The sequence below is a fragment of the Neopelma chrysocephalum genome, unplaced genomic scaffold (genome assembly GCF_003984885.1).
Source record: "Neopelma chrysocephalum unplaced genomic scaffold, ASM398488v2 Primary Assembly neopelma1_45, whole genome shotgun sequence".
Taxonomy (NCBI): Eukaryota; Metazoa; Chordata; class Aves; order Passeriformes; family Pipridae; genus Neopelma; species Neopelma chrysocephalum.
Window position 1 is genome coordinate 11,587,062 of NW_020897704.1, and position 16,679 is coordinate 11,603,740.

Below are 16,679 nucleotides of genomic sequence, written 5' to 3' on the forward strand. Positions count from 1 at the left end.
CTCGAGAGAATGTAAGGCAAATTTTATGCAATTACTTACAGTGATTAATAGATTTCTGTAATAGTATACAGTATGTGTAGCATATAACACTGGAAACAGTGAAAATGATCTTCATATAAATATCATGAGTTTCTTAGAAATATCTGACTGTAACTACAATTTAAAACCCACTTTGTCTTTCCTGTTATGCTGCTGCCTCCACCTATGATATGATTTCAGCAGCATCTTTGCCAGCCTCCTTCTTCTTGACCTGCTTCCTCCTCGAGACATGTCAGCTCCTGGCATCGCCAGAGGCACTGCTGTTCCTTGTCCCACAGGAGGCACCAAATCCAGGGCTCTCTCAGAAACTTGTCATGGGAAGTGCAAGGCATCTCCAGAAAATGCTGCTGCATCCCCTCCCTTCCCAAGGAAATAACACTAAAGCTTTCCAGAGGTGGTGGCACTGGCAGGATGAGGCCAGTCTGTGTGCCCACTGAGACGGTCTCTTTAGTGACTTCAGGTGACCACAGCAGTATGTACGTGCTGAGTATGCAGGGAGACGAAGTCAGAAACTCTCCAGGTTTTTTTGGTGGACAATTGATTTGAGGGCTTCATGATTCTCAGAAACGGAGTTTGGGAGCATAGCAGTTGCACAGAAGGAAGGGTGGGGCAAAAAGGCACTGGAGGATATTTCTGTGGTGTTTTCCAGCCCCAGTATGATTTTTTTTTTTCATGGAGCCATTTCTTTTTAAAAAAGAAGCTGAATTTATTCATTAATCCATGTATTTCTATCCATGTGTTTTGTGGACAAGTGTGTTTCATATCCATCATGCAAACCCTGTTCACTTATTTCGAAGGTGGACTAAGAGTGCACAGCGGGTTGTCACTGTGGCTGTTGACCAGCACGTGAGGCTGACACGCACTTCATTGTTGGGTTTTACATCTGGTCTTTCTCCCCAGTGACTGTGTAAGTCCCTTGTACTGAACCTCTCCAGGGTTTCCAGGCTCCTGCTTTTGGCAGGAGCCATCAACATTGCTCCCTGCTTTTTCTCCAAAAAAGTTTCTCTTCCCCTATTCTCTGTACTGGTTTCCAGTCGCCACCTAGTTCATTCTCGCTCTCAGGTCTGCTTTTGTCTCCTAAGATTAAGTTGTTGGTGATGGTACTGGTCAAACTTTAGGAGCAATTTCATTTTTGTGACATTTTTCACATTTCTCAGCCTTTTGAGAAGTGAGATTCTGAATTGAGATTCTGAATTGAAATTCTGAATTCTCATCAGAAGGCTCAGAATTTTGATAAAGATCCCTCTCTTCCCACCTTTCTCTCCAACCAGCAGACGTGAGTTCCTGCTTTAAAACACTGAGAAACTTTCCAGATCAAAACATCATCAGAAATGATATCTCCACAAAACACTTCTGCTCCAACAAACCATATAGCTGGACTAAAATGTATTTCATGGGAGTTTTTTCAGCAAGCTCTATTAGTCAGAGTGCTCTAAGAGTACTAAATGAGGACAGAATCTCCACAAATATTTAGATACTAAAAATGAAAATGTCTCTGTTGAGCATGTGTGAACTCTGATTTTTCTTTTTTTGGTTATAAATATAATACAAACAAATATAAAATATAATTTGTCCAAATTTGGAGGAAAGCTCTGACATTTCAGAGCAGAAGAGTTGATGAAAGCAAAGGACACTGGAATTTTTCATCCAGGGCAAAACATTTTCCTCTAACCTCATCTCAGAAATGAATAAAGTGTTTTGATGGAATTCCTTCTCCCTTAAACAATTAAATCAGTATGAGGCAGACGCCATTAAAAACAAACCAACCCAAAAAGTCCAAGAGGATAAAAATTTGCAATGATCTCAGGAACTGAAAATAGAAGGAAGTGCTGAGCAACTTTTAAAATAGTTGTTATCAGCTTTGCCTCTAAAATTTGCAGTGTGCTGCTGCCTGATCAGTAGGTTGTTCCCACATGCAGCTCACATGCGTTTCTTGGGAAGACGTTCTCAGTCCCTCTTACTGAGCTATTTCAAAGCAGTTGAAGGCTTCCTACCTACCTTTGTACCATGGGATATCTGCTCCCATTCCCCAGTGTGAGGGGATCCCTGCTTGCCCTGGTGCAGCAGCCAGGAGGGCACAGGGTGCTGCTCTGTGTGGGACAGCAGCGTCCAGCATATCCCCTGCCTTACTAATCAGTCCCCAGAGACTGGACTTCTTCACTCACTCAAATTCTCCTACCAAAGAAGGGTATTGTGCAGGATGGAGCAATGCCTACTTAGACTTGTAGAGGAGACTCACTGCTGTGTTGCCACGGGTTGGGTACCACTGTGGGGTGCAATGGGACAGTGGTGGGGCTGGTGTCCCATTGCACCCCACAGTGGTGGGGCCCTTTCAGATGTTTTCCAAGGTCCTGGTAGCTCATGCCATTGGTCCTTGCTTCTGAAGCGCCAGATATTTGGCATCAACTATATATGGCATGAGCCAGTGTAAAGGCAGAAACACAAAGCCTGGTGGATGGAATCTCAGAGGAATCTTCTTATTGCTTTTGGAAGGAGTATTTGAGAGCCCTCAGTAACAAACACTACTCCCTACATAAAATCACAGTCCTGTTGCCGGACTGTGCATTAAAACAACTTTCCTGTTCTTGGTCATTATCACTTGGCATGGTGTGTGTTTTCTTCCGTTTTATGGGAATTTGATGTATTTCACCAGTGGGTAGTAAAAAAAAAATCATCACTGAGAATGTCATGATTAATTTTTTTTCCTCTTGAAGAATTATGAAATTATTCTGAAATATATGACATGTGTATAATAACAGCCTAGTGCTCTGTTTTTAAAAAATGTACTAGAGGCGTTGTGCAGTTTCCCAGAGGCTTAATGAGGGAGCCATACTGTGTTGGAAATTTTTCAACAATAAAAATTGACCTCTTACATGCTTATGTAAAATGAGGGTTGACAATCACACAAATATGTCCAAAGTCAGATACAGACGTTGTGAAATATCACTTCTTTCCCACAGAGAAACTGGTCACCTGTTCACAGTAGGTTTTTGCATTATATTCTATCCTGTAAGGAATAAGATGCTTCCCCACAGGGAAAAAAAATGGCAGCAAAGTACTGGCCCGGTGCCCTTCTATCAGTGTTTTTCACTGACTTTTTTGCCAAGTCTTCAAAAATAACACATAGGCATACTTTTCAACATATGTTTCGCCTCTTTGTTGGTTTAAAGGCATAAAGGGAAGAAAAGGTCATGCATTATTCACCGCTTCATCATCAAATGCAGGAAAAATTCATTGTTTGCTTTTTTGATTTTCTTTTACACTCCCTAATACATCTTTTATTTTCTAAAAAATCTAGTGTCTTTTGCTGTTCTTTTGAGATGTATCAGAAGTGGCCTCTTCTTAAAAATTGAGCATATGGCTCTGAACCTGCATCTGAATTCAGGGAAGTGTCTATTGCAAAACACTGAAATTTGGAATCATGGGAGCAGAAAAGTTGGATTCAGGATTTATTCAGTGTACTATTGAATAATCAAAGAAAGGAAGATAATAAAAGAGTTGAAGAATAAATTAAACATGGTAAATATTGCTCCTCTGCTCAAAATAAATTAAACCACTCTCAACATTTTTATGTTTTTTAAGTATTAAACACTAAGTTTAAGCCAAATGTGTACCACAGAGGAAACATTAAATGATTATTAGGATTTAAAAAACTCAACTGTTTCTCTGCTGAATGTGTATCACCAATGAATGTCTTATCAGTCCCCTCACAGTACCTTCCTTCAGTGCTCTGGCCAGTCACTGGCTCATGATGTTCCCACCAAGAGAGAGCAATTTAGGGAGGTAGAATGTGATTTAGGGAGAGATCAGAGTTCATCAGCAATCTCTGTCAAGCACCAATCTTTCTGTGTTAAGGGGGTAGAAAGGACTGAAGTGTGAAAGCAGAATGAGCATGGTAGCTGAGGCCTTGATGCATCTTCAGTGTACGAGGCTACAAGTCATAAGACTTCATCAGGGAGATCTCCTTGCTGGTTCTTTGCCCTTCCTAATGCAATTAAAAAACAGAAAAAAAACTTACATGGTAGGCCATAGCTTTGCATCTTATCCATTTATTAAATTTTGTTATTTGATTAAATATGGGTAAAGATTGTAGAAAAGGATGATGATAGACAGACAAAGGTGAAAAGAGAAAGAGAATAACATTTACTTCATTGAGCAAATTAATTCTTTTTTTGTTGGTAAAATTTCCTAGTTCTGATTTTCCATTCAGAGGTATGCAACCTAATGTTACAAAAAATGGACAGGAGATTATTATAAAGCAAAGAAGGTTGCACACTGCAGTGGGATTAAAGAAGTCATTCTGGGCATAGAGGAGATTGCATTTATATAATAGAAAAAATCTAAAGCTTTCACTTAATAATTTAAGTCTTTCTAAGATAGAGCTGGTGAAGCTGATGTTAAGTATACAAAGATACAATTTGAAACATACCAAAGTAAAAATATGAGAATTAGTGTGTATGAGAATTAAAGAAATATTGCAAGAATTGTTAATTCTAACAGAGAACATATAGATTCCAGTGTTACTTGTAGTTCCTATTTGATGTTTTCTGCTACTACCTGAGAATCCCTTAAAGATGCATTCCTGAGCTGTTTAAATACACACAATCTGGAATGTCTCAGATGCCCATATGACTTCAGTGTATAATACTATAATATGCATGATAACCATAACTTGGCACTCTGTTTAGGTCCAGAAAGAACAGTACTGTAATCCTGGTTATTTCATTGCATTTACTATACTCTAATGTCTTGAAATTGCTTACAAGCCATATATTCCAGTGCATTATTTTACTAACTCATTGTCAATTTAGTGTATAGCATAGTTTTGTGCTTCTGGCAAAGGCAACTTCCCAAGAACCAATTTAAAGTAACAGAACTACCATAAATATTGGGGGAATTCAAATGGATTCACTGGACTGTATGATGGGATCTCATTCAAGAGCAAGAGCCTGCTCTCAAAACTTGTATAGGATCTAAAGTACTGCTTATAAATATTTACACATATTTTATTTCTCTCATTTCAGTGACTATTTCAACAAGTACCTTTTTTGATGGCTTACTGGTGACTGGGCTCTACACATCTACCAGTGTTCAGGCTTCCCAGAGTGTTGGTGGTTCCAGTGCTTTTGGATTTGGTAAGTCCAGCGTAATTTACATTCTGCACCCCAAGGTAATGAATACTTGCTTATACAGAGGACATCAATAGCAACACAATTACTGAAACAGGTTATTTTAGGGTGAGTAATCAATAAAACATGGAAGTCAGTGGGATTCAATGAGATAAGGCAGTGGTGGCTTTTAGACAGCTTTTATTGCTTCCTGCACTTTATCTTTGCTCAACCCTGGTACAAGCATGCTGGATTATATAAATTTCAAGAGAGAAAACCCTCAGCAGCTAAATTGTTCTAAATAGAATTTCTAAATAGTGTGACATTTTGTATAAACTACAGCATTTAGCCCAAAGCCTCTAACTGTCCTTGGGCTGAAAAAAATGTTTCCTTTTAGCTTGTCAACCAACTTTTTCCATTCACTTAATAACATCTTCCTTAAAAACAGAATGCTGATCAAGATATTTCATGCAACCAATTATTTTCCATGTAGGAAAAAAAAAAAGAATTGTAGTAAAAGGGGTATGATAGGCTTTGTGTAATTATTATGGATTCCAAGTTCTGCTGTAGCATCTAGCAGTAGCAGCTGTGCTAAGGGCAACCATTTTTGAAAAATCTCTCCTAAATTTGTGAAAGTAATTGACAGCTATGCCTTCTGCAGTTTGTTATTTGGGGAGCATTTTTTATATCCTTACAAATAATTGCAAGAATTAGGTTCCTCCAATTGGAGGGACTCAGTGACCCCTAACAAGCAATCTAGGGTGAAGGTACAGTATGGGACACCAGCTGCACTGCACTTGCAGTAGGATGTTTAAATGTTAATATGTCTGTTAGGGTTAGAATTTAGTACTTTCTTCATAATAACCTCTCATGGTACTTACTTTTGTTATAATGCATGTGGAACATGAGTGCTCTGGGCATTTGAGTGTCATCCAACAGACATATATCTGCTTTTAAATGAATGAATGTAATGTAAATAGCACATTATTTAAAACTGTATTGAGGAATAATTTGAAAGGGCTTTGCCTCTGTGAATAACACCACTGATCAACCTTTTGCTCAGCCTTTCAAAGGGGCATGGCTGGCCCAGGTATTTCACGTCTTATGCAAAAGGTACTGAAAGATTCTCTTTTCTGGAAGAGATTGTTCTGTTGCTTCTTCTTTCCTAATGTAGGCTTTACCAGGTGAATAGAATCTGATGGAGTAAGCGAGACAGAAAGAACTTATCAATGTGAAATTTTTGGGATAGTTAAGTTACTGGCAAACAATTATCTTGCCATAAAATAGGAGTTTGTATCACATCGTTGGGAAGAGCATGGCAAATTCACTAGGCAAGGCAGACAGGTCATGTTTAATGACATAAAATATTTAAGAATGACAATTAAGCAAAATTTTAAGAACCTAAATATCTCTATGCATTTACAAAGTATGTTTGTATTTTTTCCTAAATTTATAACTTCACTTGTAGAGCAGGGCTGTTGCAGTGGATGTTTTACTGAGATACATGTCAAAGTAACTTGATATATGACAGGAAGAAAGTTGTGACCTTTTTTAACTTGTCAAAGGTCATTCTCTGGCTCTTGATGTATTACATTCAGTCACTGTAAGATAACCAACAACTAAACTGGTGGTACGTGCTTTCTGCAATCCAGAAGAAGCTCCAAACCTACAGGCTGGAAAAATACAAAAGCCAAAGTGAGGCAAAAGCATTCGTGCAGTCAGAGCTACTTCATTTTGCTTGTCGATACAACTTCTCAAATATCTTGCCTGGGGAGATCTGATGCTCTGCCTTGAACATCTATGTCAGGGAAAAACGGCTGCCATCTCTGACCTTTTTTTTTTTTTTTAACTTTCTGTGGGTAAGCTGTAGGGTCAGTTGTGTTACAGCTGTTAGTTATGAAATATTTTAAATAAAAGTCTCATTTTGCTGTTTTTCTTTGCTACCTCCTAAGCTTGTATATATATTGAAAAAAACCCCCTTTTGAATGTTTCATAACAGATGATGCTCATGTGCAGTGTCTTTGAAGTCACAGTAAAAAGCAAACAGTGAAGGAAAAAAGGCAATGGCTTTTAAACTCAATTTTATATGAATGCTCAATCCATGAGGTTCTGATGGCTTCCAGGGCTGAGAACTACATAAAATTTTCCTATCTCTACTTTGCAGTGAGAGATGAGAAGGCTGGGTGATTCCAAAACACATTTAACATGTAAATGATACTATTTTTAAAATTATTTGGTAGTTTTAAAAATTAACAATATTTTAAAATCTACCATTTGCAGTAGAAAAACAGAGTAGTCTCCTCAGTATTTAATATGTTGTTTAATAAAATAGTAGGTGGGAATGACATTGTTTTGCTTTCTGAAGAAAACATTAAGCACTTTCTCCAGAAACCCTGGATCCATCTGTCGTGTCATCATTTCCAATCAATAAAGAAGCTGTTTCTCCTTTCCAGCAAGTGATTGTGATGCTCAAGTTAGATTTACCTTGCTGGAAATTATTATGGTTTTTTAATGTCAAGGACTAGTCAGGTTCAGAGACCTCGATTCAAAGATTTATGTGGTTTGTCACAGATTAGATGGGGGGGGTGGCAAAGCTGGGCCTTTAAAACCTGGAGATAGTAATATTCTGAAATTGGGTTGATAGTGTTTGCTTACGGTGTAGGGAAGAATATTTTTTTCTCCCTTGCAATATTAACATTGAAATGGTCTTGTCTGTCTTACGCAGGAGGTCACGCTAGATTATCATAATCTTCCAGACAGCCTGATAATATGAAGTCTCCCCAACATACATATATCTGTCTTCTGTGCTATAAGTTACTGTGTTGTGGCTACAATTATCTTTTAATTACCCAATTTAGGAAGTTACTTGATGGAGACACCATCATTGTCAGTTATAACAGTTAACCATGTCAAGAAGCTTTGAAGAAAAAAGATAAAATATTTTAATTCTAAGGGTTATGTTCTCTTTCTTTATTAGTACATATTGTGTAGCCAAAGAAATAACTCCTGGTTTCCTCTGTGGGATTAGACTGACATGAAGCTTGCTGAAATTTTTATTTGGGAAACCTTCTAACAGTTTTTTTAGGGAGAAATATGTGAACTTTTGGGCATAAAAGTTGCCTAGTAACTTACCTGGTCATAAATATTAATGTTTTGTCCCAGGCTGAACCATTGTCTGGTCAGGTTAAGGTAAAACTAAAACTGTAAAGGTAAAATTAGAACTGGGGTAAAACGTAAATGTGTGCTTGAAACTTCACCAACCAAGCTGGGAGGATCCTTTAGCAAAGAAACGATCCTTAATTGAAACTTTTAAGAAGAGTGTTTCTTTCTTCTTTAGATTCCCTGATACAACAGATACTGTCCATTGCATCTCTCCAGTATAATTTCCACTTTCCTTTCCTGATCAGTGTGGTGTGTACCTGGGAATGTTCCCATGTCCCTCAGCATTGCCTGCTGAAGAGCAATCCCACTCTTTGTCTGCCCCTTTCACAAGCCACACTGATACCCCTCAGTGTTATTCACACCCTGTCTCTGGAGACATATTTTGGACACCTGTGGGTTCTCTTTATCCATAAGTGTTCTTTCCTTCTTCTGCGCTTGTCTCTGAGACTTGTTGTTGGTGTTTGGTCTTTTTTCAACAGCCTGTGTCATCTGGCTGTGCTCTGGGGTTTATCAGCCCACCAAGACTAACCTCCCATACAGCCAGGGTGTCCATACAGTCACTTAGGGGCTCTCACTGCTTGATTTATCCAAATATAGGAGAGAAAAGTGGGAGGCAGGAGTACTAAACAAACATGTTAGAATGCTATAAATGCAGTGGTGGGTTTGATGGGAATGATTGTTTGCAAATGAGACTAAGTATAAATAGTTTGGTGGGTGGTAGGGGTACCACTCTGTACCTTGACCTAAGTACAAAAATACAGCTTGGCTTCTCCAAAGACACGTGCACTGGAGAGAGAGGAGCACGGGATCATTTCTACAATTAAAGGAGAAGATTACGGCGTAATCCCCCAGCAGCGATAAGGAGCGCTGTGAGCTGAGGACCTGAATCTGTCTCATTACACAGGATCATCCTGGCTGACAGGCTGGTTGAGCAGGCAAATATGCTGGGCTGTGCACATCAAAGCCTGCCTTTGACCTGCCACTCACACTGTATCTCCACGCATTCGGGTTCTTCCCAAGGCTTTCTGGCTCCCTGGTAGGTTTTCATATCATGAATACATGACAAATTACATTTAAGTTTGGTGTAATTAGTTTCTTACAAACTACAGTGGAAAACATAAGCCTTTATAGCTAAGCCCCAAAACCCCTAATTTTATGCAATATCATAATTACTACAGTGATGTTTACCTTTTAATAAACAGGGACTTAACAAATAATTTCATAATAACATTTGGATATGCATTAATCTTCCAACCTAAATTGGAAAGGTCCTCTTGGAAGTTCATAGGCTCTATTGTGGTAGAGACAGTGGATTCCAAGCTCTTATTACACTGGAAAGTTTTGCCACAAGCCTAATTGGATAACAGAAAGTTTTTGGTTTATTTTCTGTGTAGGTTTATACAACTTGTAATTTATGACCTCTTAAAGCAGATATCTCTATTCTACTGTGAGCTCATAAACTGCTCAAGAAATTTAGGTTTTGTTTAACTCTATGGGCTACTTTATAAGAGACTATGACAATTGTTGCCTGATAACATTTTAGTGCCTGAACTTGTATCTGCTAGAAAAGAAAAAATAAAAGATGAAGTATCATATTGCAATCTTTCCTCTTTTGCAATTCTTTGTTTCTATACTGTGAAGGTTTAAAACAAACAAACAAACAAAAAACCCAACCAACCAAAAAGAAAACCAAAAAAACCCCAAACACCCCCACTTAAATAGTTACAAATAGGCTTTGAAATACGGTGAATAATAGATTTCCTAGAAGAAATCCTGCGAAGACCAATCACCAGAAATAATGTAATGCCAAGTAAATGATCTTATACTCTATTTTTTTTATATTCTATTGCCTTTTGACAGGATTAAGGCAGCCTTCACATAATCCTCTGCTTGGTATTTTGGTTACATATGTATTTGCTTAGCAGACCAAACCCAAAAATCCCTCTCAATTTCTAGATGAAGGATCATTTTGATCTGGCTCTGTATGAATTGGGAATTGGGGAAAAGGATAAAAGTGGTTTCCAGGTCCCACATCCCCTTTGACTCTGAGCAGCCTTAGGACAGAGTAACTGTAGGTGGATGTCACTGGTGATGCTGCTTGCTGCTGGTTTCATCTGCAGACGAAGAAGGAAAAAAGAGGGTGGCTGGGTGGCTGAAGGACACATGCAGTGTCAGGGGGTACCACAGAAAATGTGCCCCAGCTCTGTCAGTGCATCAGTCTGGACCGTGCTTTGGAGGCATCTGAAGCTCCCACTGCTCCTGGATGAGGGGTGTGGTTTTGAGCTTTCAGAGGCTTGGTTTTGTCATCAGTTTATGTTCAAACACTGATGCTTCTGGGACAATGTTTTGCTTTCAGATTTTGACAGATAAAGAAAAATATCCCCCACTAACATTGTGAGATGGAAAAAGGCCAACTGTTGCATTTTTCTTGTTAGGTGAGCCTATAAAATTGAACCCCCCTGCTCACTCTTTGCCTCTCTGTGCTTGTTCACAGCTCTAAAAAGTAAGGAACAGTCGGTAAATGACAGCTCTTAAGAAAGTTTTCAGCTACGTACAAGCTACTGATCTTGAAGTGCTGTTTTGTAACTCACTGAAATTGCTCTAGATCCCTGGTTTACTCTGTGACAAGCCAAATGGGCTCCAGGACCCTCCCTTCACACCAGAGATACTTGCCAGAAACCAAACAGATGGTAAACTAGGAAGAAATGACCCTCGGCATTCTCATTAGAACAGTTGGAGAAATTTTAATAAGCCCCCATTTGCCTTGTGCTGTATCTAATACCCTTTGAACTGCCACTTTTTTTTTTTGTTGTTGCAAGTCAACTACTGCCATGTATATTTTAATGGGGGTTATCAAATACAATTTGCCCAGAAGATGTACCAGCCCTCTGCCGCTAATTAGTAAAGTTTAAATAATCACTGAGTTATGGAATAATTGGAAAGAAACACTGTTTCTTCTGCCAATGCATAATTACCAATTAACAGGAAGATAAAATGTCTGTATAGCAGTCATATCTTGGAGAATTTGTTAACAGTCAATTAAATAGTGAGCTGATGCCAAACTGACATTGGTCAAGAAAGTTTACATTTGAGTTTAGTTTAAAGATACTTCCCCCTACAAATGGTACATAAAGAAACCATAATGTTGATAAAACTTTCAAAGTATGTGTATCATGATGTTTAATTACTACTTAAATAATCTTCATGGCCAAAAGTTGACCATTTCTACAAGTGATTGACTATCATGTGTGCCTTGTGGAAAGGGTTTCAGATTTATTAACACAGCATATATTCGTTATCATAGGCATTAATTACCCATGCTTGCCTGACAAGGAACTGTATCCCCAAATATTTTAACTGCTGAGGAAGAAAATTCCCCATATGTAATTGGATAAGGCAGACAGAAGTTCCCCAAAGTTGGAGGAACAAGCTAACCAGAGAGGGAGCCTACACAGAAAATACTTAAACTGGTCTAGTTTTAGTTTCTAGTTGAGCCCAATCCAATCACCCTGAAAACTTTTACCCTTTTCTACAGATACTCTTGAACTTGTCAGGTTTACTTTAACCCCTACCATGGCAGCAGCTGCTCTTGGACATCAAAATCCAATTTTGCATAATCTCTTGAGGAGCTCTGAGTTAGTCCACAATTTTGTATTCATAAAAGTGAGTGGTGGTGTCTGCTTCATAACTTACTTCAAATGTCTTTGGAGCATTATGAAGATGACAGTAAAATACCTCAAGCTTTTAACCTTTTAAATATACCTATAGCTTCTGCTAGTATCTGTGTGATCGAGGTTGAAAAGGAGAATGAACCTCCATAGAAGTGGCACGTGTAATGTTTCTTGTATTTGTTAGCTCTGAATAGTGGGTGCAGGTGGTTGTTTAATGCTACAGGCAACACTTAATGCTTTGCAGATGAGATCAGAGGTGATCACTGCATTGGAGATGCAGAGGAACGTTTTCCAGTGTGGCAGTGCTTGTAAAGGGGCCCCTGGAGTTTTTAAACAAGAAAATGCCTTTAGAAATAGTTTTACATAGCCAAATTCAAAGTGCTAATTGAAGTGTTGGGGCCAATTTTGGTCCAATTTATCAAATACATTTATTCAGCAGTGATGTTTTTTCAGGTCTTATATATATCCTTTTTTTTTCCCCTGGGTGGCCAGAAAATGGTATGGGGGAAAGTTAGAGCATAACTGAATTTTAATGTGATTTTTTTAACTGCATTTTAATTTTTTATAAAATGCATGTGGTAAGGAACTAATATAAAAGTCTGTGACCTGATCAGGGTTTTTGCTACCTCATACCTCTGAGAAGATCCTGATCCCAATACAGTAAGGATTTAATTCAAAATATATTAAGAGATTAAATATTCATTGTTAGTTTTTTTTCTATACTAATATTTATTGAAAGTAATTTGTAACACTTTTTAAACTGTAAAAATTGTAGGTCCTTTTAATAATGGAAAATAATATATAAATAGATACACACAACCCCATATATATAGACATATGCATTTGTTCCTCACTCTCCTTTTTTCATCCTATTTTCAAGTACCATGTTCAACTGGTGCACTTTGAGTGCTGTTAACAGGCATATTCCAAATTTTTATTTTTTGTAAAAAGCTGGTGCCAGCTGGAAAAGGATCTGGGTATACTGGGTGACAGTCAGCTGAACATGAGCCAGCAGTGATGCCCAGATGGCCGAGAAGGCCAGTGGCATCCTGGCTTGTGTAAGAACTAGTGTGTCCAGAAGATCCGGATCACTGATTGTCCCCCTGTACTCAGCACTGGAGAGGCCTCAGCTCAAATCCTGTGCTCAGTTCTGGGCCTCTCACTACAAGACACTGAGGTGCTGGAGTGTGTCCAGAGAAGGGCAATGGAGCTGGTGAAGGGACTGGAGCACAAGCCTGATGAGGAGTGGCTGAGGGAGCTGAGGGCGTTCAACCTAGAGAAAAGGAAGCTCAGGGAGACCTTATTGCTCTCTACAACTACGTGAAAGGAGGTTGAGGTGAAGTGGGAGTCATTCTCCTCGCCCAGACAACTAGCAATAGGACAAGAAGTAACAGCTTCAAGTTGTGCCAAAGAAGGTTTTTGTTGGATATTAGGAAAAATTTCATCACTGAAAGGGTGGTTAGGCATTGAGAGAGGCTCCCCAGGGAAGTGGTGGAGTTACTGTCCTTGCAGATGTTCAAAAAAGGAGTAGACATGGCACTTCGTGATATTGTTTCGTGCATATGGTAGTATTTGGCTAAAGGTTGGACTTGATGATCTTGGAGATCTTTTCCAACCGTAATGATTTTATGATTCTAAATCTTGCCTTAAAATCCATCTTCTCTAGTTTTTGTAGGGGTAAATTACTAATTTTTGGCATGGATTAGAGAAATGTCAATGTATGACTCAATTCTCTTCTGTTATTATTTTATTTTCTTATTATATTATTTTCTTATCAACAACATTTGTCTTATTTGCTCAACAGTTAGGGCATGGTCTCTAAAGCAAGGACTTTCTTCTTTATTATTCTGTACAGACATGCTGGAACAATAAAACCCAATCTTTACTGTTCATGACTGTTATTATAATGTGGATAATAGCGCATAAAAGTCAAGGAAAAATGAATTAAGCCTTCATTGATCGCACTAACAATAACAAAATACTTTCCCCTCTAAAAGATGCTGCCATTATGCTTTGAGAGCTACATTCAGCTGTATTGACAGGCTGCAGTTGCATGGTAACTTGTAGTAACAGAGGTAACTTTAATAAAGTAGGGGGAAAAGGACCATCACCTAGAAATTCAGGGCCATCTTAAAACTACATTCTGCGTCTGTATGCCTCAAGAATATATTACACAAATGTTCCCATGGCTGCATGAACTTCACTCTGCCAATATGCCTGCCTGCATAGCTCCTTGTCCCGAGCCTGTTTCGGTGATGCCTGATTGTCATGTGTTGTGCTGTGACAGTCAGTCAGAGCCCCTTCTTCCGACTTTTCTGTTGTGTCAGGCCTATTATTTTCCCTGCATTTTGTATTTATCAGGAGGCGATAGCACATTCAAGCTGAAATTACTGGGCTCTTGGACTTCATCAATTAAGATGCATTGAAACCCCTTGCAAATGTGAAATGATATTAGGAAACAGTTATTATTGTAATTTCGCAGACAAGTTTGTAAACTGATTTCTGGCATATTATGACAAGCAAATGTTGTGATCCGACTGCTTCCCCCATATCTGCCAATTTATTGTATTTCGAAGTGGAGTTGACTATATGTGGTTAAAAATCAGGCTTATGGGAAAATGGAGCCTAAGAGCCCTCTGTTAAATCCTGATCATCACCTCTCCTACCAGTTGATTTCACTGTTTGCTTGTCTGTTATCAGTGTTGTGACTGATAATCATTTGTGTGTTTTCAGAGATGGTTCACATGAAAAATCTGCTCCAGGTCTGCTAAAAGGAATATCCCAATTTTCAAGAATATACCAGCGGAAGGCAATTTCTGTTTGTAGGGAACGATTGGTATGGTTGCATCTTTATTGGATGCTAAAACACATGAACTAGAGAAGGAGGCTACCAAGCTCATGCTGCTGTGAGGCACAGTGGGAACAGGGCCATCTTCTTGCTCTCTTGGTGCACAGAGGGAAGGGCAGAGCCATCACCAGCAGTATTGGTAGGTGGAGAGAAGAAGGGATTATGCCTTTACATGGGCACAAGTCATGCTTACAGCTTGTGCCACGGCTAAAACAGATATTAGCTGATTACAAAACATTGATGAGGTCAGAAAATTTGAGGTTACTTTAAAGTGACAATTGTAAAGAATCTATAATGCATTTGCTCATATGCGAGCACCACCTCACAGGAGCACAAGTCAACCCTGAAGTGATTTCAGTCCAGTCATCCTTGCTACAAAATCCCCAGGAAGAAAAAGTGCAGAACTTCACATGAAGTCCTTACTCCTAGGGGTAGGGTTGTTCCTCAGTTCTGCTCTGCTGGATTTTATTACTGAATAAAGTCCATTATTCCAGGGTGATCATGTCAGCCCAGGTGTGACTTTGCACCTTATTTTTAAAAGTTCTTCAAAGAGAGGGAGAAAGAATGATGATTTTTAATTTCTTTAACAAAATATATGTGTTTATATTTTAAAAGTTCATCCATTGCTTGAGTTTAATTATTTTTGGTCACCTACTGCACCTACTGTCATATGAACACTGCCTTTTGCTTCTGAAAAGAAAGAAAATATGCCTTTTAGCTCAAAACTATAAATTAAAGATATTGAAAGCCTTGAACTAGGAATTATTTACATTTATCAAATGAATCAACCTGCTGGAATTCTTGTCTCATTTCAACCCCTAGGAGAAATCATGCAATTATTAAAATTGGTGCAGTCTGTAACCAAAGCAGTTGTATCGACATAAACCTTAGCTTGAGCTGTTTGAATGCTTGAAGGAAAAAAATCTGCAGGAGAAATTCACAAGTTATACAAGGACTCATTGAAGGAAAGTAAAGATACTTAGCAGCTATGTGAGAAGGTTGTTTTGTGGGGTTTTTTTGGTTGGTTGGTTTCTGACAACCTCCCCCCCCAATAAAATCAAATTGAATAGCTGAATGTTGAAACATCTCATGGTGTTTTGGGAAGACGTGATTTGAACCAAAGTACCTTTATTTAGCTCTAGTTTATTTAAATAAAACTGTTTAAGCAATTACTTGACAAGGCTGTTTTGGCAGAATTACAGGAAGTGTTGAAACATTTTACATAGTAGATTATTAATAAAGTCAGTATTTTGCTCCTCTAACACTCTGAGATTTGCTATATGTCTGTTTCTGGATAAACTAGTGACACAAATATTTTGTGGCACTGGAGTCATGCTCCAGTCATACGGCATCACAGTCACCTTGACATTTTCTGACATACTGGAAGGATGATGTAATTATTAGAAGGCTGAATCAATAAATGCTGACAGCATTAGCTGTTAAGATGAAGAATATGAACATTAACGAAGTCTAGATTAAAAAAATAATCTTTAAGAGCTGTTTCATCCTGCAAGTTTCAATTTTTAGAAGGATTAAGTTTAAATTTTTAATTTTGATGTGAGTAGTGAATTTGTTGAAATATTCCATCTGCTTGCTCAGCACATATATACATTAAGCTCATAATTTTCTCCCTGTAAATGAAATTTTGCTATTTTTAGATTCCATAATGAAGGTCTTGGTAGAGATTTCTCCTGTTAATTACTGATTTAAATTTATCACTGAACATGTAATAAGTAATATCACAGGCACTAGTGACCAACCAGTAGTCATAATTCACTCAAACAGGCAGCTTTGTGATAACCTTTGCTTAAGGAGGGCAATATTGTAATGAACTCTTTAAAAAGTCTTTAG

At 38.3% G+C, this 16,679-nt stretch overlaps 1 protein-coding gene across 2 annotated transcripts in view; it reads left to right on the plus strand.

Annotated features, from left to right (window-relative positions):
• Positions 1–16,679, plus strand: part of RELN (reelin) — a 284,032-nt gene that overhangs the window by 41,437 nt on the left and 225,916 nt on the right. For both annotated transcript variants that reach the window (XM_027679385.1, XM_027679386.1), the window contains exon 2: positions 5,064–5,174. In XM_027679385.1, coding sequence (XP_027535186.1) covers positions 5,064–5,174 — 111 coding nt within the window. The remainder of the gene's footprint in view (positions 1–5,063; positions 5,175–16,679) is intronic.